The sequence below is a fragment of the Magnolia sinica genome, chromosome 1 (genome assembly GCF_029962835.1).
Source record: "Magnolia sinica isolate HGM2019 chromosome 1, MsV1, whole genome shotgun sequence".
NCBI lineage: Eukaryota > Viridiplantae > Streptophyta > Magnoliopsida > Magnoliales > Magnoliaceae > Magnolia > Magnolia sinica.
The window spans coordinates 19220369-19246102 of record NC_080573.1 but is presented as its reverse complement, the minus strand read 5'-3'; the positions used below and the strand labels follow the sequence as shown (position 1 = coordinate 19246102).

At 38.9% G+C, this 25734-nt stretch overlaps 1 protein-coding gene and 2 long non-coding RNA genes across 3 annotated transcripts; 2 read left to right on the top strand and 1 right to left on the bottom strand.

Annotated features, from left to right (window-relative positions):
• The first annotated feature begins 817 nt into the window (after positions 1-817).
• LOC131242285 (disease resistance RPP13-like protein 4) lies at positions 818-22487 on the top strand. Its single transcript, XM_058240838.1, has 5 exons — positions 818-972; positions 16508-18269; positions 19013-19847; positions 21329-21382; positions 22338-22487. Exons 2-5 carry the CDS (start codon positions 16512-16514, stop codon positions 22367-22369), a joined length of 2679 nt encoding a protein of 892 aa, XP_058096821.1. The 5' UTR covers positions 818-972; positions 16508-16511; the 3' UTR covers positions 22370-22487.
• LOC131242297 (uncharacterized) lies at positions 21814-25558 on the bottom strand. The gene is made up of 2 exons (XR_009169583.1): positions 25457-25558; positions 21814-22420 (listed from the first exon to the last, which is right to left on the bottom strand). It is a non-coding gene; the product is annotated as an uncharacterized LOC131242297 (long non-coding RNA).
• LOC131242295 (uncharacterized) lies at positions 23628-25697 on the top strand. Its single transcript, XR_009169582.1, has 2 exons — positions 23628-24565; positions 25373-25697. It is a non-coding gene; the product is annotated as an uncharacterized LOC131242295 (long non-coding RNA).
• The last annotated feature ends 37 nt before the right edge of the window (positions 25698-25734 follow it).

The following is a 25734-nucleotide window of genomic DNA, read 5'->3' as shown; positions in this document are numbered from 1 at the left end:
AAGGTAGACCTCATGAATGGTTCGGATGGATTGGCATGGATGTACAATATCTCTCCCACGCAGGTTGCAGTGTCACATCCAACTTGAACTCAACACAAGAGAGCAGATTAGGTGTGACAGCCATGCCGCCCTCACCATAGGGCCCACCTCAGTGTATGTATTCCATATCTACGCTGTCCCTTGAGCCCAAAAATGAAGAAGGTCCAAGTCTCAAGTGGACAATTTGATAGGAAACAATGGTGATTGAAACCCATACTATTAAAAGCTTCCTACGACCCATTGTAATGTTTCCGTAATATTTGTTTGCCATCCAACCTGTTGATAAGGTCATGCAAACCTAAATAAAGGGGAAAAACAAATATCAACTTCATCATAAACTTTTGTGACCCATTACTAGCCAATTACCATTGTTTTCTATAGTATGGTCTACTTGAGAATGGGATGTTCTTTATTTTTATGCTCATACCCAAAAATAATCTATCAAAATGGATGAAGTATGAATATAAAATAACTACATCAAGGTGGGCCCCACAATAAAGGCCACACCTAGTCTACTCCCTCAACACAATTATATAGTTTTCATCTACTCCATGTCAATGGTACATGTAGATATGTAATCCAAGATGGCCACATGTGTGGTTTAGATGTGGACAACCTGTTAACTGCCAAAGTTGAATGGTAAAGGGAGACCTTGGTCCTGTGCTGTATTGCTCAGCCTGCTAGCCATCTATCTAGGCTAAGAGTAGAATATAACATACTTAAGTAACTTGGGATCCCAAATAACTTAAAAAGCATTCTTGGGTTTAATCCTTGACAGCGTTACCTTTGAAAAATGCTTTAAAAAAATAAAATAAAAATCTTAAGTAATTAGTTCTTTCTATGCTACCTCATCCATTTCTAATCTCCAGTGGCCAACTGATTGCAAAAGCCATCTTCCTTCTTCTACGGTTTACAAGCTCTCCATTTATTCTGGTATTCTTCTATCGCTTTATCATGACTTATTAGGGATGGGATGTATTCCTTTGAATGCTAGATTTTTTATTTTATTTTATTTTATTTTTTAAAAATTACCATCAAATTTACAATTCATAGATTGAGTGACCAGCATTGTCCGACCAAAGTTGGTTTTTTGAAACATAAACAATCCTAGGCAGATTCCCTTTAATAGATGCATCAAGTTTATGATCGGACCTCTTTTCTTTGATTAATCTTGACCTTCCAATCCTGTATGCTCTTGATCACAAGGTTCAATCATTTCATTGATGTGGTTCTTGCATCTTTAGCTGATGTTGTTTGATGTTTCAACTAACTGATACGTCCAAAGTCATCAATGTATTAAATAGTGGTGATTTTGAGCCACAAAAGTTTTAAATCTAGGTAACATTTGTGTTTTCCCTTCATCCAAGCATGTTTGACCTTACCAACTAGCCAGATGGCTAATAAACCATAGCACTGAGAAGTTTTTAATGGTAGGTGTTCAATCACCATTTTTCCTATGGTGTGGTCCACCCGAGATTTGGATCTACTACTTGGGCTGGACATCCTAAAATAAGCTAAAAACTGGATAGATGGCGTGGATGTATGTGTCTTAGGTAGGCTGTCCATCTGTTTTTCTAAGTCATTTTAGGGCATTATCCCAGAATTGAAGTATACCCAAAGCTAAGTGGACAACACCACAGAACTGTTGATATCTTCATATGGGCCACAAAAGTCTTGGATAAGTTGATATTTGTAATTTCCCATCGTCCATATCCATGTGACCTTATAAACAAGTTAGATGACAAATAAACATCACAGTGGGTGTTAAAAAGGTTTCCATCATGGATATATATATAGATGGATGGAGTGGATTTGTCACATATATCTATGGGGACCCCCCACAGCCTGGGCCCTGGTCAGAGGCAATCCGCTCCCATTTCTGATGAGAGTGGAGTAAGTGTATACCAAACTTGCCTTAAGATGGTGCGACCCTTACTTTGGGCCCCCCTTGATGTAGGTATTTTGTATCCATACTGTTCATTCATTTTTGCCTGATCATTTTAAGTTATGGTCCCCAAAAATGAAACTAATCAAAATCTCATGCCATAGGAAACAGTGGTGATTGAGTGCCCCACCGTTAAAAACTTCTTAAGGCCCACCGTCTTGTTTTGTAATGTTTATATTCCATCCAACCTGTTGATATGGTTAAAAATATCTGTATGAAGGGAAAAGCTAAGTATCTACTTGATCCAAAACTTTTGTGGCCCACAAGAAGTATTAATGGTCAATCACCACTGTTTCCTACGACATAGTCCTTCTAAGATTTGGATCTGTTTTATTTTTGAGTTAATACCCTAAAATAATATGGAAAAATAGATGGACGGTGTGGATACAAAATATATACATCAAGATGGGCCCCATGATAAGGGCCGGACTGCGGCTGGTGATGCCGGGCCACACCTAATCCGCTCCCATTTATAATGTCCGCCTTATGGACATTCTGGATCATGCACACGCATCACATGTTGACACATGGGTGGACCTATACACACGTGTGGAGTCCCATTAGGAACGCAGTTTTTCCATCAATCTTTCTAATCTTCTTATAACTAGCTTCTTGATTCTGCTGCGTAGTTGGAAGATTGAAGTTAATAGAGAGTTGACTAGCCTGAATTTTTGGCCAGATGATCTATACATTGAGCCCCACTCGATAGACGGTTCTGATGTCCTATATATATATGCCAGGTTGGCACATGCGTTTGTTAGAGAGTGAGCTCATCGTATTGAGTCGTTTGTTGAATTTTGGAGTGAAGAAATATAGAAGTTAATATAAGGAGACAGAGAGACCCAATCCTGGCAGCATAGAGGTGGGCCCCACGGAGAAAGAATGACTACTGTTTCATGTGGTGTATTCCACCTGAAATTTTTATCTGCTTCATTTTTGGGACATGCCGTAAAATAAGCCGACAAAACGGATGACAGAGAGGATATACAATGCATTACAGTGGGCCTTGGGAATTTTTTAATGGTGAACCTTCAATCACTACTGTTTTCCTATGGTGTGGTTCTTCTGAGATTTGGATCAACCACAGTTTTGGGCTCATGCCCTAAAATAATGATCTAAAATGGATGGATGGCATGGATAAATACATATATATCATTGTGGAGCCAAAGAGTACCGTCCAGTAGCGATCGTGAAGTGTCAGTACGCAATCCCGATAATGGAGATGCATAAAACGGACGCGGATTTATATGTCCCAGATCAGATGTGTCGTAAACAAAAATTACATTTATCCGATCATAAAACGATGAGGTTTGGTGAACGAACGGTTGATATGAAAATCTCCCTCTTTCCTATTTAAGATAAAACGGGTCCACCAATCAAAGATTGGTATCAACTAATCTGACTTTCGGATCAGGACGCGGATTGCGTCCTACCCCTGCCCGGACGGATTACTATTCCGTCCGGGCAGCGCTCCGTGGGGTCCACCGTGATGTAAGTGTTTTATCATCGCTTTTATTTTATCTTTTTAAAGTAGGAGCCAAAAAATGAGGCAGTAGGTGGCGGAGACAGTAGGTGGCTGTGGCCTCTCCTAACACATCGCGGCCTGACTGTGGGCCTGCCTTGATGTACTCATTGAGGATCTATGCCGTCCATCTATTTTTTCAGCTCATTTTAGTGCATGAGCCCAAAAACGAACCAGACCTGCATTTGTGTTTTCCCTTCATCTAGGTACGTGTGACCTTACCAACGGGTTGGATGGAGAATAAACATAACAGTGGATGGGCTTCTCAAGTGTGATTCTTTAGAAACACAAGCAATCCATGATAGCGCTTACTACTGGATCCTTACTCTTGCTCCGGTGGTAGACTATTAGGAGTTTCAACACCCGGTCAAGGGTTCGATTATCCATAGGCGGTGAAATCCCACCACAGCGTGAGTGTGTGGGGGTGTGTGTGCGTGTGTAAAATAAATTAAAAAAAAAAAATGATGGCCCCTACTAAGTAAATGTATTATAAATAATATTGACGTCTACATTAAAGGCCATGGATCAAATGGCTAATATTTGTCAAATTGGTGTGACATTGCATGGTAGCCCATGAAATGTATATTGGACCTAATGAACAGTTTGAAAATTTATTATTCTTTCACAAGAGATTAATAGATTACACTATAGATGGGTAGACAACTAGTATGTGTATTTTTATTTTATTTTTTCTACAGTTTTATTACAATTTTTAAGGAGCTGATGATATAGCATTAACTGACCAAAGTGCTTCTTTCTCCTGTTGATCGAAGAATCCATCTTCCTTCTCTCTCTTTTTACAAAGCTCATCATTCATACCGGTATGCTTCCTTCTACCGCTTTATCATGGCTTATAAGGAGAGTGATCCTATACCTTTAAATGCCGGATTATTATTTAAATAACTGTCCATTTTACAATTCTTAGATTGAGTGGCCAAAGTGTTTTTTTTTTTTTTTTTAAGAAAAAGAAACATAAACAATTCTATGCAACTCACCTTTAGTAGATGTGTAGCTGCATCCAGTTTATCATTCGATCCATTTTTCTCTGCTCGATCTTGACCTTCCAACCTTGCATGCTATTGATCAGAAGGTTCATTCATTTTGATTGATGTGATTCTTGCTTCTTTAGCTGTTGTTGTACTCATGTTTCTACTGACCGACATCTCCAAAGTAGTTAATTCCATTACAACTTGTTGTATTTTGTTTTAAAATAGCATTAAAATTTGAATTTTCAAATTTTCGGTAATTTCCCTCTAATTTTGAAAAGTTATAGTACTTTTGAGTTGTGGATTTTGTCCCACATCGAATTTGAAAAAATAAACTATCTTGTATATAAGATAGTCTTTTTGCCTAGGGCTTGAGCCCCTTTCAGGGGGCATGTGAATTTGGTCCTGTGGGGGGGAGCTATGCCAATAGCTCTAATCTATGTCATTGACCACACGCGCACGCGCGCGCCGAACCGAGTCGTGCCGAGCCAAGCCGAGCCGAGTCCGTGTCCGCGTGCGCGACGCGACGGGACGGGACGGGCTGGGCTGGCCTGGGCTGGGCGTGGGCGCGGGCGCGGGTGCGGGTGCGGTGTGTGTACACTCGTGAGTGTGTGTATGGGTACTCGCAGGACTGTATGTGCGGGAGTATACTCGCATTTGCGCTTTTTCGTTTTAAACCAGAGAGATGCGTCCCTTCCGGTTAGTCGCACCTGTTGGGTTTAAACCCAACGGACCTAACCTTTTATAAAGGGTGCTTATGCACCACTTCGGAGTCTATATAAAGACAACCGATTCCAGTTTCAAATACGAAAAATTCTTCTCTTATAAAACGCTCTCTGATATTCGGTTTTAAGCAATTTTCTACTGAGTTCATCGCTGAGTCAACTCAGCACTTTCGGATTAAACTGCAAGTGGTTCGAGCCCGTGTACAGTGAGTGCACCGCTGGGACCGGGTCATAGTCGTTGTATCCTGGAGGTCGATTGCTCTGGAAACCTGTTGCACTTGGGACGCTGTCCAATGGGAGCAAATTCGATTTCAAGCCGAGTGACTCAATCACGCCTCGACTCATTCAATAAGTTCTTCTTTCTCAAAATTTATTTTGCTTTTTTAGTTCTCGATTTTTAATAATCTATTTAATTCAACTAAATATAACAACAATCTTGAAATCGAAATTTGTTGAATTACATAGACTATGGCTACAGTAACAGTAAATGCTTCTATTGAGTTAGCCAAAATCGAACCGTTCGCTGGACAATCATTTAAACGGTGGAAACAGAAATTGATGTTCGCTCTGACCACCCTGAAAGTTTCATACATTTTATCTGAATCATTTACTATAGATCCAGCAAATCAAACTGAAGTAACAGATAAAAATAGTTGTAAAAATTATATTCTAAACTCTTTATCCAACGAACTATATGACGTGTATGCTTCTTACGTGTTTGTTAAAGACATATGGACTGCTTTGGAAAAGAAATACATATTAGAAGATGCAGGCGCTAAGAAACATGCAATTGCTAATTTCCTTCATTATGAAATGACAGACGATATACCTGTCACAAATCAGATTCATGATTTTCAAAGTCTAGTTTGTGAACTATCGACAGAAGGAATTAAGTTGGATGAAGTATTTCTGTCAGGAGTACTAATAGAAAAGTTACCACCCTCCTGGAAAGAATATAAGAATAGAATGAAACATAAAAAGAACGGTGTTTCTTTGGAAACCACTATCGTACACATACGAATAGAGGAGACCAATAGAATCAGGGACAAAAAAGAAAATAAAAATGAAATAGATTCAAAGACGAATCTTGTGGAATCAAGTCGGGCAAATAATAAGAAAAAGGGCAACTGTCATAACTGTGGCAAACCTGGACATTATGCAAATGAATGCAGGCTCAAAAAGAAGAATGCAAACAATCAATTCAAGAAAAAGGGAAACTGCTACAACTGTGGAAAGCTTGGGCATCATGTCAAAACCTGCAAGCTTAAGAAAAACAAAGATAAGCCGCAAGTTAATCTTACAGAAATAGGCAATGAGTCTGACATGATAGTAGCTGTGGTGTCAGAAGTCTTCCTTGTAAAGAACTTGGAGTGAGTACTAGACACTGGTGTAACTAGGCACGTGTGCAAGGATCGTAGCATATTTACCTCCTACCAAATATCAGGAGATGATGAACAGGTGTTCATGGGTAATGCTAGAACGTCTCCAGTTGTAGGGAAAGAGAAAGTACTTCTGAAACTCACTTCTGGAAAGACTCTAATGTTGAATGATGTCCTACATGTGCCCGACATTAGAAGAAACTTGATCTCTGGTTCACTCCTCAATAAGGCTGATGTTAAGTTAGTATTTGATTCAGATAAGCTTGTAATGACTAAGAATGGAACTTTTGTTGGTAAGGGGTATTGTAGCGATAGTTTATTCATTATAAATGTATCTAATGATAATAATAAGAAGACATTCAGTTCTGTTTATATCGTTGAACCTTTTTATCTATGGCATAGTAGATTAGGTCATGTGAATATAGCATCTTTGAAGAAAATGAAATGATTAGGTTTATTATCTAATATATCTAATGAAGAATTTGACAAATGTGAAACATGTGTCGAATCAAAATTCATTAGAAAACCCTTTAAACAAATAGAAAGATCATCTGTTCTATTAGAGTTAATACACAGCGACTTAGGTAATTTTAGAAATCACATGTCTAGAGGTGGAAAAAGATATTATATAACTTTTGTAGATGATTACTCTAGGTTCACTAGAGTCTATCGGTTAAGGAACAAAGATGAAGCTTTAGATGCTTTTTCTAAATATAAAATTGAAGTTGAAAATCAGTTAAATATAAAAATTAAAAAACTTAGAACAGATAGAGGAGGTGAATATGAATCTTCTCAATTTAGAGAATTATGTGAAAAGAATGGAATAGTTCACGAAACTACAGCTCCTTATATACCAGAACAGAATGGAATAGCAGAACGTAAGAATAGAACTCTAAAAGAGATGATGAATGCTATGTTAAATAGTTCAGGCTTACCCTCAAATATGTGGGGAGAAGCAATTCTATCTGCTTGTTATATTCTAAATAGGATTCCTTCTAAATCTTCTGAACAAACACCATATGAACTATGCAAGAATCATGTTCCTAGTTATAAATATATTAAAGTGTGGGGGTATCTTGCTAAAGTAGGATTACCTGAAACTAAGAAAAGAAAGTTAGGTCCTAAAACGACCGACTGTGTATTTATAGGTTACGCACAAAATAGTGCGGCCTATAGGTTTCTAGTTTTAAAAACTAAGGATAGTATTCTAGATCCTAATACAATTATAGAAGCTAGGGATGCAGAGTTCTTTGAGAACATATTCCCTATGAAATCTAAATCTATAGGAATAGAGGAAGTCAATGAATCAGATATTACATCTACTAGTAAAAATGCATACGAGAAAGTAGTAGAAGAGATACAACCAAGAAAAAGTACTAGGGTTAGAAGAGAAACTAACCTAGGAGATGGTTTTTTCACTTTCTTAGTAGAAGATGATCCTACAACCTATATAGAAGCAATTAACTCTCCAGATGCAACCTTTTGGAAGGAAGCAATAAATGATGAGTTAGAATCTATTATATCTAATAACACTTGAAAAATTGTAGACCTACCACCTGGAAATAAACCAATAGGTTGTAAATGGGTGTTTAGAAAGAAACTAAAACCAGATGGGACTATTGATAAGTTTAAGGCTAGGTTGGTAACGAAAGGCTTTAAACAAAAAGAAGGAATGGATTACTTTGATACTTACTCTCCTGTAACTAGAATTACAACTATTAGGGTCTTAATAGCGATAGCCTCCATATATAAACTGGTGGTACACCAGATGGACGTTAAGACAGCTTTCCTAAATGGAGATTTAGAAGAAGAAATATATATGCAACAACGTGAGGGTTATAAGATATCAGGAAAAGAAAATAAAGTATGTAGACTAATTAAATTATTATATGGTTTAAAACAGACTCCTAAACAATGGCATGAAAAATTTGATGGTGTTTTAAAATCAAATGGTTATCATATAAATGATGTAGATAGATGTGTATATAGTAAAATTTCTGGAAATGAAAATGTTATTATATGTCTTTATGTTGATAACATACTTATTTTTGGAACTAATATTAAATTAGTTAATACAACTAAGAAATTCTTGTCATTTAAGTTTGACATGAAAGACTTAGGAGAGGCTAATGTAATCTTGGGTATTGAAGTAACCAGGAAAAATGGTGTTATTATATTATCTCAATCTCATTACATTGAGAAAGTTTAACCATTTTGACTGTTTACCGGTCAGTACTCCTTATGATTATAGTGTGACTCTCATGAAGAATACAGAAAATAGTGTGTCTCAATTGGAGTATTCCAGAATAATTGGTAGCCTTATGTATCTAACAAACTGCACTAGACCAGACATTGCTTTTGCAGTATGTAGACTAAGTATATATACACATAACCCTGGAAAAGAGCATTGGAATGCTTTGTCTAGAATTTTGAGATACCTAAAAGGCAGTATAGCCTATGGTTTACATCATAATGGTTTTCCTGCTGTATTAGAAGGATACAGTGATGCTAATTGGATTAGTGATTCAGACGAGACAAAATCCACGAGTGGATATGTCTTCACTTTAGGTGGAGGAGCAGTCTCTTGGAAGTCTACCAAACAGACATATATCGCTCAGTCTACTATGGAATCCGAGTTTATTGCCTTAGAAAAGGCTGGAACAGAAGCCGAGTGGCTTAGAAATCTCTTAGCTGATATACCATTGTGGCCAAAGCCTGTATCGGCCGTATCTATTCATTGTGACTGTCAAGCAGCTATAGCGAAAGCAAAGAGTAAAATATATAATGGAAATAGCAGATATATTAGACTCAGACACAACATAGTGAAGCATATGTTGCGTGATGGAGTCATATCTATTGACTTTGTGAGGTCAGAAAAGAATCTAGCAGATTCTCTGACTAAAGGACTATCTAAAATGTTAGTCAATGATACATTGAAGGGAATGAGGCTGAGCCTAATATATGAGCTGCCAGTGTCAGCAACCCAACCTATACAACTGGAGATCCCATGAGATAGGTTCAATGGGTAAACAACAAGACACGAGGTAGACGATTGCACTGAGTTGTATGAGCCCCTTCTATGGTGTACAGTGCGAGCAGCAACGAAGAAGGATGAGTTGTTAGAACTCTTAATGAATCCATAGCCATATATTTGGTGGTGTATACAGTTGCTGCATACACTTGATGGAATTCACCTATATGGGTGTGAGGTGGAGGCCGCTTCCTATGAGAATTTAGGCGAATTCTCTAGAGCACTCATGAAATCCAGGTAATGGTGTATGGCCGAAACGCACCGAGCCGCAGAATCACTTGCAGAGGAAGAGTTGTGTGAGTGGCATGTACTTGCGATCTACATTAAAATGATTCAGGTTCAAGATTATGGTGTCACCTGATTCCTGTAGACCTGTCTTGCTTACTCTAATGTCGGTTCAAGTCTATGGTGACACCGGCACCATTGCACAACTATTACGCTTTAATCCGAAAGGGTTTTATTTTAAAACATGTGTGGATTGTTGTATTTTGTTTTAAAATAGCATTAAAATTTAAATTTTCCAATTTTCAGTAATTTTCCTCCAATTTTGAAAAGTTGTAGTACTTTTGAGTTGTGAATTTTGTCCCATATCGAATTTAAAAAGGTAAACTATCTTGTATATAAGATAGTCTTTTTGCCTAGGGCTTGAGCCCCTTTCAGGGGGCATATGAATTTGGTCTTGTGGGGGGGCAATGCCAATAGCTTTAATCTATGCCATTGACCACACGCGCGCGCGCGCCGAGCCGAGCCGAGCCGAGCCGTGCCGTGCCGAGCCGAGTCCGATTCCGAGTCCGAGTCCATGTGCATGTGCGCGTGCGCGTGCGCGACGCGACTGGACGGGACGGGATAGGCTGGGCTGGGCTGGGCGTGGGCGCAGGTGCGGGTGCGGGTGCGGTGTGTGTACTCGCGTGAGTGTGTGTATGGGTATTCGCAGGACTGTATGTGCGGGAGTATACTCGCATTTGCGCTTTTTCGTTTTAAACCAGAGAGATGCGTCCCTTCCGGTTGGTCACACCTGTTGGGTTTAAACCCAACGGACCTAACCTTTTATAAAGGGTGCTTATGCACCACTTCGGAGTCTATATAAAGACAACCGATTCCAGTTTCAAATACGAAAAATTCTTCTCTTATAAAACGCTCTCTGATATTCGGTTTTAAGCAATTTTCTACTGAGTTCATCGCTGAGTCAACTCAGCACTTTCGGATTAAACTGCAAGTGGTTCGAGCCCGTGTACAGTGAGTGCACCGCTGGGACCGGGTTATAGTCGTTGTATCCTGGAGGTCGATTGCTCTGGAAACCTGTTGCACTTGGGACGCTGTCCAAGGGGAGCAAATTCGATTTCAAGCCGAGTGACTCAGTCACGCCTCGACTCATTCAATAAGTTCTTCTTTCTCAAAATTTATTTTGCTTTTTTGGTTCTCGATTTTTAATAGTCTATTTAATTCAACTAAATATAACAACACATCTAGTCTAATGTTCTTTCATAACCAAAAAAAAAAAAACTAAGCTATCACATGGTCTGAAACATCGGTTACTGTGGCTCATCTTTAATGAGGAATCTTGTCCATCAATCTCTATAAGCCACTGAATGGATGGTTTAAATCATCTGACCATTATGATATTTTAAAGGTTGTCTATGAAGAGCGGGCTGGACGTAATGGACGGTCCAGGCAGTTGATGTGGATTTCAACGATTCCAAGTACAACCATGTGCATGGGAAAGTTTCCATTCATATAGCCCACCGTATCACTTCTCAATAGGTATTTAAATGATGGAAGTTGTGATAGAATGTGTGGTTCTGTTATTTAGATTTTAATAAATGGATTGTTGTGATTGAGGTAAAATCATTTTAATACATGAACCCAAAAATGTGGCAGATCCAAACCTCAAGTGGACCACACCATAGAAAGCAGTGGAGATTGAATACTTAGCATCGAAAACTTCTTAGGTGCCACAGGAAGTTTTGGATCAACCTGATTTTTCTGCTTTCCCTTCATCCAGGTCTGTGTGACCTTATGAACAGGATCGATATAAAAATATTGGTGGCCCTAGTAAGGCTTCAATGGTGGATGTCATTATCCTCTGTAGTGTGATCCACTTGAGGTTTGGATCTGCCTCATTTTTGTGCTCATGCCTAAATTTGATCTCAAAAAATGGATGGATGGTATGGATATGACACATACATCATGGTGGGGCCACATAACTTTGCCACGTCAACTCACCACTAAGTTGGTGTTGTGTGGCACAGGACCCAATCTTGCATCCTACCTTGTTGGTTTTCTCAAATCTATGATTTATGATAAATCATAGGAAATGGGCAATAGAGAATGTCATAGTAAGTTGACCCATGTGTTGCCGTCTGTTTCCTGTTGAGTCATGGGGAGTTATCAATGGCAAGTGGTCAGTGCTTTGTGGGCCCATCGTGATGTATGTGTTTCATCCATGCCTTCCAATTTATGATATGAGCCCAAAAATGAGGTATATTGAAATCTTAAGTGGACCACATCACAGAAAGCAATTGTTGATTGAACACGCACTATTAAAAGCTTCTATGGGGCTAGAAAAGTTTTGGATCAAGCTGATATTTGTTTTTACCTTTCATCTAGGTTTGTACACCAAATCAATAGGTCGGATATCAAATAAACATTATAACAAGCCCAGGAGGTTTTTAATGATGGACATTCAATCACTACTATTTTCCTATGGTATGGTCCACCTGAGATTTAGATCTGCCTCATTTTTTGGATCTTGCCCTAAAATGATCTGAAAAAATTAATGAACGGCATGGATAAAACACATACATCATGGTGGAGCCTACAGAGCACCGACTATTAGCCACTCGGCTAGTGGCAGGCTGGCAGCATCACTAGCCAAACCGCCTCCTTGGATTGCTCACTGAAGCGGCGGTGGAATACTGGACAGTGCTTGGGGGTCCAGCATGATGATGTGACCTATCCATGCCATTCATCTATTTTGCAAGCTTCATATAATAAATGATCCCAAAAATGAAAGAGATCACAACCCCTGGAAGACCACAGCATCATCAAAATGTGGTGATTAAACACCAACCATTACACTTTTTATACAGTCCACTGTCCTGTTGTGAACCATCTCTGCTTTTCATCCCAGTCATACAAACCTACGTGAAGGACCAAAGAGATAATTCCACAGTGGATGGATCTTTTTCTGGGGTGCAGTTTGGGTGGATCACTGGATCCACCGGGGTGGGTGGACCCCTGACTGTAGGGCCCACCATGATATATGAGACTTACATCCACGCTGTCCATCTGTTTTGAAATCTGATTTTAGGGCATGATCACCACTAATGAAGTAGATCCAAATCTCAGATGGACTATTTTTCTTCTTTTTTTTTTTTTTCAGAAAATGTGTATATATATATATGAGAAATTACAAAGACCTTCCGGCGGACACGAGCAAACAAAAAGAGGCCTGGCCACCTATCATATCAATATACAGACTCCAGACTGGTGGTAATTAGTTGAAGAGAAAATCATGACTCCCTTAAACCCCCCAGCCCCACTTTATCAAGAAAGAATAAGCCCCTAATGAAATGAGGGAGGGCATGCACATTATCCATCGCCAACTTCCCCTGATTAGCCACCGCTTATCTTGCAAGGCCATCAACCGGTCCATTAACTTCACGAGGAATGAGGGATATGGAGAAGTTGCCCTTCTCCTTAAGGTCCTTAATTCTTGATAACCAGTAGTTCCATTTCCAAGTAAGATTTAAGGTACCCTTGAAGGCCTCCTCCACAAACTGCGAGTCGGATTCAATGACCACTTGGTGAAAGCTAAGCGAAATACTGAAAAGCATAGCATCATGAAGGGCCCGAATAGGGGTGTACATCGGGCCGAACCGAGTTGAACTGGGCTCAACCCGGCCCGGCTCGGTCACCAGCCAAACCAGCCTAAACCCAGCCCGGCCTGGTTACCAGGCCAACTTGTCCAGCCCGAACTCGGCTCGGTCAGCAATCGGGCGAGTTCGGGCCAGTTTCGGACCCACGATTTGGACGACCTTGATTTTTTGACTCTGCTCCATCTACTTCATGGGAAAGGCTTTGATAGGTAACTTGAACGGCTTTGATTTTTGGAAAGGGCTTTTGTCATAGATTTTTGAGACTTTGCTCCATCTACAAAGGGACCCACGATTTGGACGGCCTGGATTGCTGTAAATGATTAGAGTAACTAGGTAAGGATTTAAGAATATATATATATATATATATATATATATATATATATATATATATATATATATATATATATATAGTAGAGATAGAGATTAAACTGAATGGCTGACAACCCATCGATCTCAAAATAATATCCATCTAGTAATCCAAACCTTTGATTCATTGATGATCGTTTTCTGACATAGAATCAATGGATAATTTTGCCCAAAGTTCGGCTGATGGCCTTGCAGTGGTGATTGAATACTCACCATTAAAAACTTCTTGAGACCCAACTGAATGTTTATTTTCCATCAAACAGGTCGATAAGGTCACAAAGATCGGTATCAAGGGCCCAAACAAATATAAGCTCGATAATTAAAAAAAACTTTTGTAGCCCATAAGAAGTTTTTCATGGTCAACTACCACTATTTCCTTGTGGTGTGGTCCACTTGAGATTTGGATCTGCTTCAATTTTAGAATAATGACCATAAATGAATCGTTAAAATGGATGGACGGCATTAATGTAAGCTACATTAGTCAAGGGATCCAGGAAGCCGCACCCCTTTTTCTAGCCCTGAAGAGGATTTTAGTTTTTAATGGTGGGCATGCATTCAGTTACCACTCTTTCCTATCATGGGGATCACACATGATTTGGATCAGATTTCCTTTTTGGGTTCATACCCCATATTCATATGGAAAAAAAAATTAAAAAATGGATGAACGTTGTAGATATAACATGAATATAATGGGGAAAGTGAGTATGTGATTGCAAATAAAAATCAGCTAGGAAACACCTCAATAGGCATTACCCTCAACTTTACATTCCTGCTTCGCCACATATGTGCTATGTTCTTCTCAATATTACCTATAATCGGGTTCTTTTTTTGTTTTTTTTCTGTTAGCTCATTGGTACACCCACTGTCAGGTCACACTTCATTGTTAGCCACCCCCACTAGGGATCGATACCAAGACCTCGTGTTGAAATGAGGTATCTTTCACTCTGTCTACCACTTGAGCTATGGATCAGGGTGTCTATAATCAAGTTCCTCATACACATGAGGATCATTACTCTGCCTCATCAACATCCATGTCATTCAAATCCTTGAGTAGATTGTTATTTTGGTATATTAAAACATCCATGCCATTCATCCTCGTGATTCTTCATATGTTCCCATAGGGTGAGAAAAGCTGCCCCATATAATTCTTTCTACGAAAGTAACTTTGTCACTAAAAGTGCATGTTCCAAAGTTAATCCTTCTGCCATACCAAGTTTTGGAATAATCTGCACTATTCAATTATCCCACTTCTAATGTGATCATATGGTTGGGAAACTTTAGCGTTCTTCTTAGAGTTGATAGTGTTGGATGCGTTCTTCGAGTTATTGGCCTTCACCGTCGTTGATCTTTGATAGGCCATATTCACTCCTTCCCAACTTAATTTCATACGACCATACGATGTCTGGATCACTATCACCGTAGTCCTCAGATCTTTGATTAGATTCACTGTGTGATTTGTCTAATCATCTGGATCCTATATCCTCTTGCACTCAAAGTAGGAGGTTTGTTTTGAAGAAATTAAATTCAACGACTCGGTAGATACGAATCATTCCATATCCGGGTTGTGATTTCGTCTTGTCCTGTTGCCCACACACCTGTCTCATGCTGGGTGACATTCACCAGGATCCGACCTTTGTCCATACTAGATATCTCAACTGGTGATGGAGTGATACTATTGGGAGTACCATATCTCTTAAGGTGCCCATCCAACACAAAGTCATAAAAACTTCCCACTAGTGAGAAGGCGATGACAGAGACAGGTTTCATCACTAACTAGAATGTGTCATAGTTGCCTACATCAATCCATCGGGACGTAATGCAGTACCACAGTAACAATGGTTGGTGTGTCAATTCATCAATTTCACCTAGGCTTAAATCATGGAGCATCAACCAAAATATTGGTCCTGTTATTTGCTCTTAGATAGAATGGTGCCCATTATTTGCTCAGTTCATATAATCAAGTTGCTTTGTTTGTAACTTCTTTTTTTTTTTTTTTTCCACCATAGCTTTTCACTTTAAAAAAGTAGCCCGAGTAACATAAAACTCGATTAGTCTAACAAGTTAATTAGTGCATAACATGGGCGAGTTAAAGAGGAAACCAGGCGAGTCTTGTAACAAAACTCAGGCAAGGCAACTTGTTTATATTAGAGGTGGTGGGTTCAAACCCTACTTTACTTTTCTTCCTTTCTTTCTTTTTCTTTTTTTTTTTTTTAAAAAAAATAATAAATAAATAAATCAAACCTTTTCACTCTATAAAACTCAGCCAAGTAACACAAAACTCGACAAGTCCATGTAATTAGTGCAAAACTTGGGCAAGTTTCGCGAAATCTAACGAGTTGTGTAACAACCTGAGTAACATAGGAAGTTGGTAGATTTTCATGCTGATCTCGGTTGACATCGTCAAGTTCTAAATTGACTTGCAAGTTTCTAAAAAATGCGTTACACATAAGGAAAAATGGTCAGAATAAAGTGAAAATAAATCTATTGTAGGAGTAATTGTGCAATTACTTTCTTATAGACAATTCAATTGTAATATTTTCTGCCTAGTTTTTTTTTTTTTTTTTTTTCCTTTCCTCTTTTCCTTCACCTTCTGGTTTTTGTTTCCATTTTCATAAATGTATGAAACTATTGCACAGGGAAATGGCAGATGCTGTCGTCAGTATTCTCCTAGATAATTTGGTGTCATTACTTGAAAGTGAAGGTCGACAACTACTTGAATTTGATGACCGGTTTGAAGAAACAACGCAGGAGCTAAAGTACATGCAGAGCTATATCAAGGATGCCGATCATGTGAAGATAAAAGAGAGGAAAGAAACTTTCAAGACGATAATGAGAGACTTAAGAGAGCTGGTATATGATGCTGAGGATGTAATAGCAGATTGCCATCTTCAATTCCATAAAAAAGACCAGGGGTGTGCACCCAATTTTATTAGTTATTGCTCTCCTGCCCTTTTGAAATCCCGCCGTCGGATGGGAAAGCGGTTGATGGAAACAAATAAAAAAATAAAAGTGGTGCAAGGGAAGATGAATTCCTACTTGCAAACAGCTCCTCGTCACACTGGCAAAGATGAAGATGGTAGGAATATGCCATTGACCTACCCAATCCTAATGCATGAAGCTGAAATGGTAGGATTAGAAGATGACTCAGGAAAGGTTAGAAATTGGATCTTAAAAGCAGATGGACCCTCAACAATGATTGGAATAGTTGGAACGGGGGGAATCGGTAAAACCACACTCGCTCAAAAGATATGTCGTAGTGAGAGTGTGAAAAACTCTTTTCATCACTTGGTTTTTGTTACTGTTTCTCAAAGTTTCAAATTGGACGAATTGCTAAAGAAGATGTTAAAAAAGCTAGATGTAAAAGAGGAATCTCTGAGGGGAATGGATGTTGAGGAGCTATTGGAAAGTCTCAACAGGAAATTAGATGCGAAATACTTGGTAGTTTTGGACGATGTTTGGCAAACAAATGAAGGGATGTGGTGGGATAGCTTGAAGTCTGGTTTGCCCCGAGTGGAGGGTAGCTGCGTTATTGTTACAACTAGGAATGAAGAGGTTGCTAAATCCATGGGAGCTACGAGCAGACACATACACTATCCCCAAACTCTTTCAAAACAAGATAGTTGGTCTTTGTTCAGTAAAGTAGCTTTTGCAAGAACTGGAGGTAAGTGCACAAATCCAGACTTGGAGGGCTTGGGAAAGGAGATTGTTGCCAGGTGTGGGGGACTGCCATTGACAATCAAGGTTGTGGGTGGAATGATGCTGGGGAAGAGTGATTCTATCCATGAATGGAGGGATATATCAGAGTGCGAGGAGTTGGGAATCGATAAGAAAGATGAACTGATCATTTCGAGACTACAGTTAAGCTACGAAGAGCTCCCAACACACTTAAAACCTTGCTTTTCGTGGTTTGCCATGTTTCCTGAAGATTTTGAAATTGATGTTGAGGACATGGTTAACCGGTGGATTGGTGAGGGTTTCGTTTGGGGAAAAAATGGAAAAACGGTAGTTGAGATAGGAAAAGAATGTTTTTCAGAATTATGTAATCGATTTTTGATACTTGGAGTTGATAAAGATGAGTTGGAGAGAAGCTACGTTAGTTGCAAAATGCATGATATGGTTCGAGATATGGTAATAAGAACTGCAAGAGAAGAGAGCTTTTTTGTGAGGTTGGACTGTGGAGGTAGTCCCGCATTCAGTGAGCAGTCTCGCCGTTTGGGAATTGTGAAGAATACAGCTGTAGAGAGCATCGGAAACAGTCCCACCAAGCTGCGGACGTTGGTAGGGATGGACATTCAGAGCATAGAGATGATTGCAAGTCTAAAAGCAAAACTATGCGAAGTAAGGTGGTTGAGGGTGTTATCTCTTTCACTGTCAGACAGTGATCTCGATAGGAATATGGCGTACAGCGATTGGTTGATGATGTAGAGCGGGTCGCAGACAGTTTCATGGCCAAGATTACCAGAAAAGGCCCAGTCGACGACAGAAGTGATCCGGACCATCAGACCTTAGATCGGGCGTATCTCGTAATCCGGAATGAGTTAGCTGACGTAAAATATATGATTTTGGGGTAGAACGAGCTACTTTAGCCAACCAACCCTGCTACGCCGGGTTGCGCAGCCTGGAATTGCAAAAAACCCCTTGATTGACGGTTGTTTCCCTGTTTTAATTTCGTTTTTACTATAAATAGTAAGTTTTAGTTTGATTATAACTCTTCATCCGTTGGGCTTTAGGAGTTGCGCCCAACGTGAAAAGAGCTTAGAATAATTGCGGGAACGGTTTGGTGAAGCCAAATAGGACACTTACTATTTTTGGCCGAAAACCTTGCGCACTAGTAGACATCACGACCGTCTATAAATAGTAAGTTTACTATTTATAGTAAGTCGCGGATTCTAGGAGTTTGAGTTGTAGTTTGATTATGATTTCTTTCCCATTGCTTGATACCCTTATTTAAAGGGTTGTGAACTCAATTTAAATTATTCATCAATCAATTTCGAATTTATTAGAATTTATTTCTATTTTCTGCTTTCTTTCCACGTGGATTCGAGAAGTCTCTGTGAGGAGTCTAGAGAAGTTCCGTGGATTCGGAATAGTTATCCTCTTGAGGAAGACGGTGCTCGACCTCACGTCCTCCCCTGCGTCAGTTGAGTGGGATAGGGTCATTACATCACCTCGTTTATCTTAACATAGAGAGTAGTTCTGCCTTAAGATCACTGCCCGATTCAATCGGAAATCTTCATCATCTTCGGATTCTATGTTTATCGGACTGCCCCAATTTGAAAAGGCTTCCTGTGTCAATCACAACATTAGAGAAGCTAACAGCTATCCAAATTTTAGAGTGTAGGTCTTTAGAATGCATGCCGGAAGGGCTTGGAAAGCTTTCAAATCTCGAAAATTTAGAATGGTTTAATCCTGTGAATAAAAATGGATCCGGGATTTCGGAGTTGAAGAGCTTGACAAAACTTAGAGAACTTTCGATGAAGATAAAGTCAGAGGAAGAAATAGAAGAAGGGGAATGGAATGTGTTATCAATGCTCCAGCATCTGCAAATTCTATGGTTAGATTTTGGGGGAATTTCTGTTGAAAGAGATGGAGTTGTAAGGAAGATTGAAGGTGAGCTTTCTCCTCCTCTTAAATCCCTCAGAGAGTTGTATCTTATTTACTGGCCAGGAGAAAGGACACCTGCGTGGCTTAGTCCTACTTCCCTTCCCAATCTTCAGTTTCTTTACATTCACGAGGGAGGGATGAGGGAGATGGGTCCCAGATTTTGGGACAGCGAGAGTGGGGTATGGAAAGTGGAGGTCTTGATGCTATTTGCATTAGAAGAGATGGAAGAGGAGTGGCAGAGGATGCGAAGGGCAATGCCGTCTTTAAGACTCCTCAAGGTTTTGAACTGTCCGAAGCTCAAGTCATTCCCATTCGATGTTACAGATGATATTTGGTATGAGAAGATATGGAGGAAAGAAGAAGAAGATTCAGGTAATTAAAGGAGGGTAACCCAAACTTAATTAAATTTGTATATCCAAAACCATCTGTGAAGCCTGCGTTAAAGAGGCATTGAAGAGGCGATTCGCCAGCACTGCACTATGCCACGCCATACCTTTTTTTATTACTCTCGTGCGTGTGCCGCGAATTATCCATTCAATCTTCGGAAGCCTACCGAGTTAACTCTGTGGCGCAACTGTGGATGTATGTGTTTTATCCGCACCGTTTAACTTGTGTAGGCCCACAATTTTCAACGGTACGCATTCAATTCCCAGTATTTCCTATGGTGTGGTTCGCTTGAGCTTTGGATGCTGTTCAATTCCAGGATCATGCCCTAAATTGAGCTGGTAATTAAACAGACGGATGGTGTGGATAAGACACCAACATAACAGTGGGCCCCACAGAGTTTATGTAGATTTTCTCCAAATCAGACTAAATCACTCTTCAGCTGAGCCACGCAATACGAAGTAAATTGATGGGTTTTTTTTCTTCTAACCATTCATTTGTATTTATATAATGTAGCCCATACGAGTTGGGAAAGCTGGCCTTACTTTTGTGTGAGGCGATCTACACCAAAACACAGTATCGCATCTCATGGGAAGCTATGATGTCACGCATGTATCATGTTGTGATACGCGCCCACACGTGTAAATTGGCAAACCTCCGTGTTCAGACTATCACTTTTGACTGACCTGACATATGACTGATGCTACTGGTCAGGTTATTTAATACTCTAGCCAAATGGGACACTTGATACACAGACATTTAGAAATGGTCCTCACTCTTTCTCCAGTGGTAGACTCTCGGGAGTTTCAACACCTGGCTAAGGGTTTGAGCACCCATAGGTGGTGAAATTCCACTACCACGTGAGTGTGTGGTGGTGTGTGTGCATGTGTGTGTATAAAAGAAAAAAAAAAAAAAAAAAAACCAATTAACTTATTGAATCACAGTATCTACCTCATAGCCCAAAAGTTAGATTAGTCCAAGAATCCTATACTCTGATTGGGAACACTTGTTTGTTGAAATAAAAACATTATTGAACATTTTTTATTTTTAATCATCCAAGAAATGTCCCCCAATCCAATAGACAAATGATTAAATAAGTTAAGTGCTTCATTATCATTGATGACATTTAAAAAGTTCTATTTTTATTTTTTTTCAAATTATTGTCCGTTGAAATTGAAATTGAATTCTAGAGCTAATTTTCACTTTTTACAACTTGGAATTTGGCCAAAATTCAATTTCTAATTTTAAGCCATTTACAATTCTTTCTAAAAAAGCTACTTTTCATATTCTTAGAGATTATTTAAATTTCAAGGTATTAAACACAACTTGACACACTGAAATTCTCAAGAATCCAATTACTATAGATGTAGATTCTTCTAATTTCAAGTGTCCAAACCACCTATAAATTTCTTTGAAGACTTTTCTAACCTCACTTTCATCTTTTTTTTTGCTTTTTTTTACCTTTTTAGGCTTGCTTCTTAAAAGTGCTGCGGAAGAAGAAGAAGCAGCAACAGCAGAAGCAGGTATGTATGCACATGCAATTCCCACGACATTCCTGGCTCAAATACCTTCAGGCAATCTTAGCTGCCCGAATCACAAATGCCACGTATGTTGTGTATGGACCCAGTACTGATTCGATAAATATCCCCATCAGTTGTGCTTTTAGTCATATAATAATACTAATAGAAAGAAGAAATGATGGCAAAGCTAGTGGAACTGGTGTAGATTTACAGAGACATTTCCATAGTATACATGATATGGGTGACGTGCCAATTCAGTATGTTCATATAATTGCCCCTGTTGTTGATGAAACATGATTAAAAATATATAAATTGGATGGTCCTAGCCATCTGGTTGGCAGATTCCAAACTATCAGTCCCAAAAAAAAAAAAAAGGTCAATGGCCCACATTTGGTTAGAGGAGGCGAATAAATTTAGGCTAGGATTACCTAACAAAAAAAAAATTTAGAGGGAACATGATTTAAGATGGGCCCTACTGGATGGACGGTCTCAATTGACACATGACCATAACCCATGTGCAGTAAAGAGATGGCACTACCACATTCCAGTTCTAATGGTTCTACCTTATCAACTTTCTTGTTTTGTTACTATTTCCTTTTGTAGTGGTATGCCCACAAGGACCTCCCCCGTTACCGATGATCAATCAATCTGATGCTTCTAAGCATACATAATCATAACAAAAACAGGTAGGGCAACTCATCAAGTGGGCCACACATTTATAAAAATAAAAAAATAAATGATTTAGAAAAGTATAGCAATGGCTCACATGCTCTACTTGTCGGCTTCTTCTACTTAATCAGTATCTTTGGAGTGTTCACATTTGAGAAACGAGCTATTTAGCTAACTGTATAGAAACCAACACATGTACATTGATGCATTAGGCATCCACCGTCCCCCTATATAGCTAATTAGTATTTGCTTCACTTTTGAATTTCATCCAACTATTTTCTTTGTGAAGGACCATCAGAATGGGAGATTACTGAGGTATGACTTGAAGAAAGGCGATTTCTACCATCTAATGGCAACTCCAAATTCTTTGCACTTATCATCTAAGTCTTGTCATCCAACAGTATGTACGGTTCATCATTTGCCTTCTCGCTTTAAGCTTCCTTTCTCCTTTAAATATGTGAACTCTAGTGTAGCCAATAAACCTTTAGAATTTGTACTTTTTGTATCTAGTGACAAGCTCTACTTCCCTATTAGTATTAGAGACATTTCATTGATGATCTTAGTAGATTTTCATTTTTTATTAATGGAAAAGCATTTCATTGATGATGCTAGTAGATTTACATGGTATTTTTCCTTGGTATGCAATTACTGTTTGTTCAAATATTTAAATTGAACATTGAGAATATGTTTTGCATAATCAAAAGTATTCAAACTAATGGTGGCAGTTAATATATGAAGTTCAAAACCTTTCTCGAAACACATGGCACTATTCTCTGCTTCTCTGTTTCTCGTCTCATTAATTCTCTATGGTGACCAATGCCCCCATCCCACCTATTACGTCATTCAATGCTATTTTTGTTTTTGTTTTTCTCTCCTTAACTAGGTATTTTCCCAAACACACATTAAATCTTTTTCAATTCTCTTGTCTATTATCAATTTCTTTACTGTTCTGATTTTTTACTTCGGTTATGGTTATGTACTGACTCATCCTCTTCATGTGGCTCTAATGTACATCCAGACTATACAAATTGTAGGGTCCCATTGTGGATGGTGTATATCTCTAAAATCACAATAATCATTAATTAATGGCTATTAAATGGATGGTTAAAAGTAAAATAGTAAGTGGTATAAATTCAAAGGGAAAAAGTAATGCAATGGCATTTTCACACCAGGCTTGAGTGGGGTGGCCTATGAGATGCAGGGGCACTTGGGGTGGGCAGCCCATGTGAAGCAGGTAGCTTGTGCGAGTCAGGCCCCACTCGTGTGAGCCAGGTAGCTCGTGTAAAGTGAAACCCATATGATGTGGGGTCACGAGGGGTTCAACCAATGACCTAACTCATGGGATGTGGAGCCTAGCTATGAGATAAAAGGATTGATTCACTACGCTCTATCAGTTTGAGCTTTCAGAGCAAGTAACTAGTTATCCTGCATTAAATTGATATATTGGGGGTGATTAATGTAGGGACATTTTCACACCAGACTTGAATGAGGTGGCTTGTGAGATGCAGGAGCACACTGGTGGTGAGTGGCCCATGTGAGGCAGGTGGCTCGTGCGAGTCAGGCCCCGCCCGTGTGATGTAAGAACTAAAACTGATGAGACCCTCCCATTTGATCATACTATATATATAGATAATAATGTGATTTGGGTCACCCATCTCAACGAACCAATGTGAATGCGATGGGGATTGTTGCTTGGTAGACACACTCTCGTAAAGGAATTATAGGAGGAAGAGTTCTCAAATGGAACAAAAACCGGCAAGTGACATTGGCTCCCTATGTTTTATAAGCATACATTCCTCTACTCCCATCAAGGTTTTTGGTTCCAATATACAACAGCCTACATCTACTGTTGAAACCTTCCCGGGGCTCGCGGTGATGTTTATTTCTCATCCAACCTATTAACGAGGTCACAAAGACAGAAATCAAGGGAAAACACAAATATCAACTTTATCTAAAACTTCTTTAGCCCCCACAAAATTTTCAACGGTACGCATTCAATTCCCACTGTTTCCTGTGGTGTGGTTCGCTTGAGCTTTGGATAGGGTTTCAGTTATAGGCTCATATCCTAAAACAAGTTGGTGATTAAATGGACGGATGGTGTGGATAAGACACTAACATCACAGTGCTTGATTATCATTGATGACATTTAAAGAGTTCTATTTTTTTTTTTTCAAATTATTGTCCTTTGAAATTAAAATTTAATTCTAGAGCTAATTTTCACTTTTGACAATTTAGAATTTGGCCAAAAATTTAATTTCTAATTTTAAGCCATTTACAATTCTTTGTAAAAAACTACTTTTCATATTCTTAGAGATTATTTAAATTTCAAGGTGTTAAACACAACTTGACACACTGAAATTCTCAAGAATCCAATTACTATAGATGTACATTCTTCAAATTTCAAGTGTCAAAACCACCTATAAATTCCTTTGAAGACATTTCTAACCTCACTTCCATCTTTTTCTACCTTTTTAAGCTTGCTTCTTAAAGGTGCCGTAGAAGAAGAAGAAGAAGCAGGTATGTATGTGTATGGACCCGGTACTGATTCGATAAATACCCTCATCAGTTGTGCTTTTAGTCATATAATAATTCTAATAGAAAGAAGAAATTATGGCAAAGCTGGTGGAACCGGTGTAGGATTACAGAGACCTTTCCATAGTATACATGACAGGGGTGACGTGCTAATTCAGTATGTTCATTTAATTGCCCCTGTTGTTGATGAAACATGATTAAAAATATATAAATTGGATGATCCTAGCCATCTGGTTGGCAGATTCCAAACCAACAGTCTGAAGAAATTTAGGCTAGGTTTACATAACCAAAAAATAAATAAATGAAGGGAACATGATTTAAGATGGGTCCTACTAGATGGACGGTCTCAATTGACACATGACCATAACCCACGTGCAGTAAAGGGATGGCTCTACCTTATCAACTTTCTTGTTTTGTTACCATTTCCTGTTGTAGTGGTATGCCCAAAAGGACCTCCCTTGTTACAGATGATCAATCCATCTGATGCTTCTAAGCATACATGATCATAACAAAAACAGGTCAAACAACTCATCAAGTGGACCACACATTTATAAAAATAAAAAAATAAATGATTTAGAAAAGTATAGCAATGGCTCACATGCTCTACTTGTCGGCGGTTTCTTCTAGTTAATCACTATCTTTGGAGTGTTCAAATTTGAGAAATGATCTATTTAGTTAAGTGTATAGAAACCAACACATACACATAGATGCATTTGGCATCCAAGTCCCCCTATCTAGCTAATTGGTATTTGCTTCGCTTTTGAGTTTCATCCAACTATTTTCTTTGTGAAGGAACATCAGGATGGGAGATTACTAAGGCATGACTTGAAGAAAGGTGATATCTATCATCTAGCGGCAATCCCAAATTCCTTACACTTATCATCTATGTCTCATCATCCAACAATATGTATGGTTCATTGTGTGCTTTCTCACTTTTAACTTCCTTTCTCCTTTAAATATGTGAACATTAGTTTAGCCAATAAACCTTTGGAATTTGTACTTTCTAATCTAGTGACAAGCTCTGTTTCCCTATTAGATACATTTCATTGATGATGTTAGTACATTTTCTTGGGAAGGCGCTTTTATTTTATTTTATGGTAAAGCATTTCATTGATGATGTTAGTAGATTTACATGGTATTTTTCCTTGGTATAC